Raw genomic sequence first — 6,127 nt, 5'->3', positions numbered from 1 at the left:
CATTACGACTAATGTCAAAAGATAATTTATATTCTCTAAAAAAAAAAATAATAATTGTATTTTTTGACATTTTTGACTTCCAGTATTGTAACTTCTATGAAGACAATCTTGTAATTGTTGATAAAAAGGCATGGAGTTTATAATTCAAAATCCCAAAGTCATAACAAGGGGCTTGATACGTAATAAAAGACATGTATTCTTATCAATATGGGTTTATAAGAAAGAACATTTTCAGATGCTTTTGATGCAAAAGAGTGTTCGTAAATATACACTTGACCAATGTTTCGTATACGTGATAGAGGTTTACTTCACTAGCTCTTTTTCATTCTTTTTTTAGTTTGTTTGAAAAATTGAAAGGGGTTTTTGTACCTCAGAAAGGTATCAGACGTCATAGACGAAGCATGTGTCTGAAAAAGAAAACTTTGGAAAATTAGGGACCTATATACTTTTAGTATGTAAGTCCGTAGACAAAAAATTATTTAAAATAAACAAAGCAAAAGAGTGTAATTTAGAAGTATTTCAAGAAGAACATTTTCTTAGGATTTTAGCATAACTTCATAAAGGTCTCGGTAAACTTGTCTACAACTAGATACTCTATACACCAGATCTTTTTTTTTCTAAAATGCCTTTGTTTGTCATAGCTCTTTTCACTTTTATACTTTACGTTAAAATCATTAACATACCGAATGGTTAAAACGCATAGGCACTCCCCAACTTAATTGTTAAAAAATATATATCTACTATACTATAAACATTATAGTATAGTAGATATATATTTTTTAACAATTAAGCTGGGGAGTGCTTATGTTAAAACGCAGTGATATATAAAAATAAATTATATCTAAAAACTTTTTTTTTTTACCTTAACTAGTTTGCTTCAATTTTTTAAAATAATCTCCTTTTGTATTTTGTTGAACGAGAAATACTCTTCGCATTTCAATTTTTAAAAAATCTCAGTCTTTTGAGTTTTGATTGTATGCACGAGTTAAATACGAATAGGATAAAGTATGATATAATCATTCTAAGCTGGTCGTTCAAACAAGCGAACCAGTTTATTTCCATAAAAGATCGATTCGAGTTCAGTGTTTACTTCAGGACAGGGAACATAGATGGTATTATAAACCATTAGACTAGTCTTAGATAACAATCTACTAAAGAAAGGCAACTTAAAGTATACGTTCTTTAATTGTAAGCGTTTTATATATGTACAGTTAAGCAAATCTTTTTTTTTCGTCGTCGTGCAAATTCGGCTGTCTTCTCATAGTCTAACTGTTACTTCTCATTTGAAATGAAATCTTGCGATATCCTGTGCCTTGATTATATGTTGATCAACTTTCTTATAATAGAAAGTCGGTCTACAAAGCATTAATTGGGGCATAAACCGTATGGTATATCTAATACGTTTTACGGTGTGACTGTTGGGGCGAGCGCAGTTGTAGCATCAAAACCTTAATTCACACATCTTACATTTGTATAACAGTGTGACTTTGATTCGCCTCTTCAAACCACTCGAGACACAGTTTAGACTGTGACGTCATATGTAAGTTGTATATCTATAATGGAGACTTAGTGCAATTTTTAACGAAAGGCGTTGTAGAGTAGATGCAATTATATTTTGTTTCTTATAAGCTAAATCTTCACGACAACTGGGGGCCTGTTATATTCGCCATTATCTCATGGAATGCTGGTAGCAAAGGAATTCTAGGAAGGTTTCACACAAAAATTTGCTAGACCACCAATATGCGTATTGAATTTTTTCTGTTCTTACACATTGGTCTATTGAGCTAGCTTCGTGCGCTGCTCGCTGTGCTCGCTATAATGTGTTGTCTAGGTGGCAATGCATAATTAATGATTATTTGTACATCTGTTCAGAAAGAGAGCAAAGTACAATAGTGTGCAGAATATGCCCCTTTTATCACAGAGAATGTTTACAAATTTAAATTAAATCAAGTATTCCTTTTAAAGGAAGTGATCAGGAAAGGTAATATTAAGATGTCAAATCTGTGGTAAACGTAATGGCTTAGCATGTACAGAACAGTCCATTACCTAATAAACAAATAAACTTGTGTAGGAGTTACTCCAAACACCAATGAATTATGAAACTTTAAAGGGAAAGGATGTACAGTATTGTCTGTACTTTTGTTTTAGAAGGTAATGTTGTTCTTGTGCATATAAAGAAAACATAAATTTATTCACCATGTAACTGTGTATATGTTTGCATCTCAAATTAAATGCATTTCGCATGTGAGTTAAGGCCAGGTATAGGCGTTTCTATGCAAATGAGCTAATAAAAACGCATAAGAGGTATATTTATTATTCAGAGAAAGTGTTGATTTATTTTCTTATGCATACTTAGTACCCACGATATGTTATAGCCAGTTCACTTTATGACGTCATATTATGATGTCACTGATCTTACCTACTGGAAGTAATAAAACACATCAACAAAACAGCTTTGGCGCAAGGGATTACCATATTTATTTTTACATAAAAATTGTATAATGCTAAGAAGAATATTTTATAGATTAATAAAACTACTGCACATATCCTAGGCATTTTCTTATTTGATAGGAATTTGAGGAAACTTATACTGGACTGTACATTTTTACCCTTATTCAACTTAAAACTTTGCAAATAGAAATTATACTACTGAACTGTTGATATTTGTGCAGCAATACCAGCAAACTTTGGAATATTTTGCTTCTAAATATACCTTGTTTCAGTTAAATGAAATAGAGCATGCCCTTGTGCCGAAGCATTTTTGTTGATACCCATTATAATCTTGTGTAGTAAAGAACAATGACGTCATAATGTGTACTGCCTATCTCATGTCGTGAGCACCAAGTATGTATTGGACAATAAGTTTTAACTTTCTCTGTATAATAGATATAGTCCCTATGCATTTTAATTAGATTATTTGCATAGAAATGCCAATACCTAGCATTAACTCACCTGCGTTAAAAAAAAGGTTCCTTATTGTACTTGTTATGATAGAATTACATGTACATGAAGTTGTCAGTGCATAGTAAACAAAGTAATCTGTCGCATTAACTTATTTGTGCACAAATGGTTACATTGGCTGACTACATCACATGGAATCAAATGTGATTGGTCATATTTGATCCCAAAAATAATATATATATACTTGTAATTTTTCTTTAAATTTGCATTGTTTACATTTGGGGAGCAAGCCACTGTATTTTGCTTTGTAAAACATCTGCTGTGAATTCCTCAATTCATGTACAGATTTGCTACATACAGAAATCCTTCAGGGGACTGTAGCTCTACTGGCTTAGATTTCAGAGGAATGATAAAAGTGTTATTGAGATATGTATGTAGGTGATGTCAGATGATCCACCAATGTGGAAGTAAGAACAATCTTTTTTAAAAAGCAGATTCAGTCTTATTGTTCCTACCAGAGCAGAGCAGTAGTCTTGTACTTCACATCATTTAACTTTGAATAATCATACTTTGAAAGCAGATTTGTTTTCAGTATTTAAAACTGTTTGAGAAGGTTTTACTGATACTGTAGTTTTGATTCACTGCTGCATACTATTTCACATGTTTGTTTTGAATGACTTTAATATTGAAAAATATTTACCAACTTACATTTGTAATTTGAAACTTGTTCCAGGTGGTAGAGATTTATAAAGATTTGGATTAGAGAAAATTACTTAGAAGATTGTGAAGAACATGGGGTGAATCTTATACCATTCATGAAAAGAACCAAAAAAGAAAAATTGGATTTGGAAAATCTGAAACATGACAAATGACATTAAATGTGTAGACCACTCCTGAAAAGAACTTAAAAGGAAACATTGGATTTAGAAAATCGTGAAACATGACAAATGACATTGAACAAACAGGCCAAAGCATTCTAAATGTGTTTGGCCTTAAAAGTACTCTCAATGACTTTGGAGGTAAGAGAAGAAATAATACTATGTATATGGAAACATTTTACTCCAATGCTGAAATTAATTCAAATCATTCATAAAAAAGTTATTTTGATGTGTGAATACTTTGCCTATAATCAGTGTTTTTTTTTTTTTTGATTGTTCGAGTTATTTTAATTTGATGGGGGGAGGGTGGGGGGGGGGTGCATAAAATGTTTGTTTGAATATTTAGCTTCACTGTGTGATAACTGGATTATATCATGAAATATCTTATTCTCCCAACAGAAATTTTCTACAACATCTTTCTCTGGGCTTTATTCTCCTGTGTGCTGGTCCATGTAATTGCAGCAGCCATTGCTTTTTGTCATCTTCGGCAACACAAGATAGGCAGGTGGATGCCTATTCTGATCATTGTAATGGGGTTTCTGTCCCCATTGACTGGAGGAGCCTTATCAAGTATGTCATCATTATTCTGTTAAAAGTTACACTTTGTCATTATTTTACAGGTGCCTGGAACTTGTTTAGGGGAAACAAAGTAGATATAGAGATGTAGTATTTCCCAGTGATTCAGGAATCAAAATGTGCCTTCATTTTATTTACAAGCATTCGAAATCTAAACCTAGGCAGACCCGTAGCAACGGTTTCAAAGGGGGGGGGGGCAGCAACTTCCAAAAAAAATCTGACAAGCAAAGCAAAAACAGCTTACTGTCCAAATCCTGGAATTTCCCAGTGCTTGACCTTACAACATCAAAAAAGGGGGGGGGGCAGCATCCAAAGGAAAAATTACTTTAGCAAAATACTATACTCATAAAAAGGGGGCTGACCCCCGCGTACCCCCCCCCCCCCCCCCGGCCGCGTTCCCCTGGCCCTATGCGTTCTACGGGACTGCTTGGTACATGTATTGTCTGAATGTTTTTAGCATTGTGTTCTTATGGTTTACATTTTATTTTGTTGTATATTTATAGGTGCTGCCATAGCTGGATTTTATCGTGGATCCGATTTTCCTCTAGAACCAGAATTTGCCATGTGCTGGGGAGTGGGACAAACTGTTGTTCTGGTTGTTGTCTCATTTTCCAGAATATTACCCTCCATTTAATCCATCTCAGTTATCTAGAATACTTTTACCCTGTATCTAGTCTAACGTGTCTCCATTAAAGTCGATATATATCATATTTCGAAAAAATGTATCTTATGCCCTTTATTATTTGTCCAGGCATAATAATTATTGGTTGTCATAATTGATTTACATGTATGTTTAGCTTTGTAATAAAACCTTCATATAAGATAAAGTATTCAGAATAAAATTTTTATAGTACATGTATGTTGTAAACACTTGTGATGATTTGTGCATGATTTACGTATTTATTTTTTAATAAAATGTAAAGAACACAACTGCAAGGTGTTTACATAATGAACATTTTTCTTGTTATTTTACATATACAATGTACATGTGAAGTACATGTATGTGACACAGAGTCTGATTTCAGATATCTATCGGATATTATTTCCTCTCTCAATTTGAGCATAGATTACCTTTATTTCTCAAGTGAAATCTATCATAATAGTGTTATTAGTGGGTTAATATTTTACAATTTATGGCACTATGCAGTGTTTAGTATTTATATATTTAGCGAAATGAATTACATGTGTTAACCATGACGTTTAGTATTAATATGCAAGTATTATTGTTTATTTTTTACCGGGTAGGTTTTTTTTGAATGGTGTTATAAATACATATATTCCCGTCATATTTTGGGACGAATACACTTCTTAAATTTCGGGAGCATGCTCACAGAGAGAATCGCATTTTCAGTTAACTGTGTGCTTATTGACGAAGCAGTTTCAATATCGTTTGATTCAAAGAATGCAGGGGAATAACCTAATTTCCTTAAGAAAGAGGGCAATATAATGTTACTTTCTCCTTTGACACGTTTTGTATCAGTTGTGAATATCTAACGTCAAAATTACATTTTAAATGCCATGCATTGAGCTGAATGGCGGTATAGGAAAAAAAGACACTTTAACACGCACACACACAAGAAATTATAATTTTACCTCATATTTGAGTGTATACATGTATCAATCATGGCCATAGGAAAGGGGAGGGCGTGAAAAAGTAAAAGAACTTAGGTATAAATGCATGTATTATCATTTATATGCATCAGGCCCGTAGAACGCGGGGGGGGGGGGGCACTTTTTTTTGAGTGTAGTATTTTGCTATAGTAAATTTTCCT

General features: G+C 33.0%; 1 protein-coding gene across 3 annotated transcripts; it reads left to right on the top strand.

Annotated features, from left to right (window-relative positions):
• The first annotated feature begins 1,040 nt into the window (after positions 1-1,040).
• LOC133206041 (transmembrane protein 170B-like) lies at positions 1,041-5,246 on the top strand. 3 transcript variants are annotated; one of them, XM_061341948.1, is made up of 4 exons: positions 1,041-1,112; positions 3,635-3,920; positions 4,179-4,349; positions 4,859-5,246. In XM_061341948.1, exons 2-4 carry the CDS (start codon positions 3,842-3,844, stop codon positions 4,987-4,989), a joined length of 381 nt encoding a protein of 126 aa, XP_061197932.1. In that variant the 5' UTR covers positions 1,041-1,112; positions 3,635-3,841; the 3' UTR covers positions 4,990-5,246. The 3 variants fall into 3 exon arrangements, with proteins under 3 accessions (XP_061197932.1, XP_061197933.1, XP_061197934.1); XM_061341949.1 differs by lacking the exon at positions 1,041-1,112 and adding an exon at positions 1,114-1,188; XM_061341950.1 differs by lacking the exon at positions 1,041-1,112 and adding an exon at positions 1,134-1,171.
• The last annotated feature ends 881 nt before the right edge of the window (positions 5,247-6,127 follow it).

Source organism: Saccostrea echinata, unplaced genomic scaffold (assembly GCF_033153115.1).
Source record: "Saccostrea echinata isolate AGI-Se365-2 ecotype Australia unplaced genomic scaffold, CSIRO_AGI_Sech_v1 ptg000054l, whole genome shotgun sequence".
Classification (NCBI taxonomy): domain Eukaryota; kingdom Metazoa; phylum Mollusca; class Bivalvia; order Ostreida; family Ostreidae; genus Saccostrea; species Saccostrea echinata.
This window is presented reverse-complemented; position numbering and strand designations above follow the sequence as displayed.

Bases quoted from the DNA above. Each gene is read 5' to 3' on its own strand.
- LOC133206041 (XM_061341948.1), top strand. From the start codon at position 3,842: ATGACAAATGACATTGAACAAACAGGCCAAAGCATTCTAAATGTGTTT. The intron at 3,921-4,178 runs GTAAGAGAAGAA...TTCTCCCAACAG, and splicing joins TACTCTCAATGACTTTGGAG to AAATTTTCTACAACATCTTT. The intron at 4,350-4,858 runs GTATGTCATCAT...GTATATTTATAG, and splicing joins GACTGGAGGAGCCTTATCAA to GTGCTGCCATAGCTGGATTT.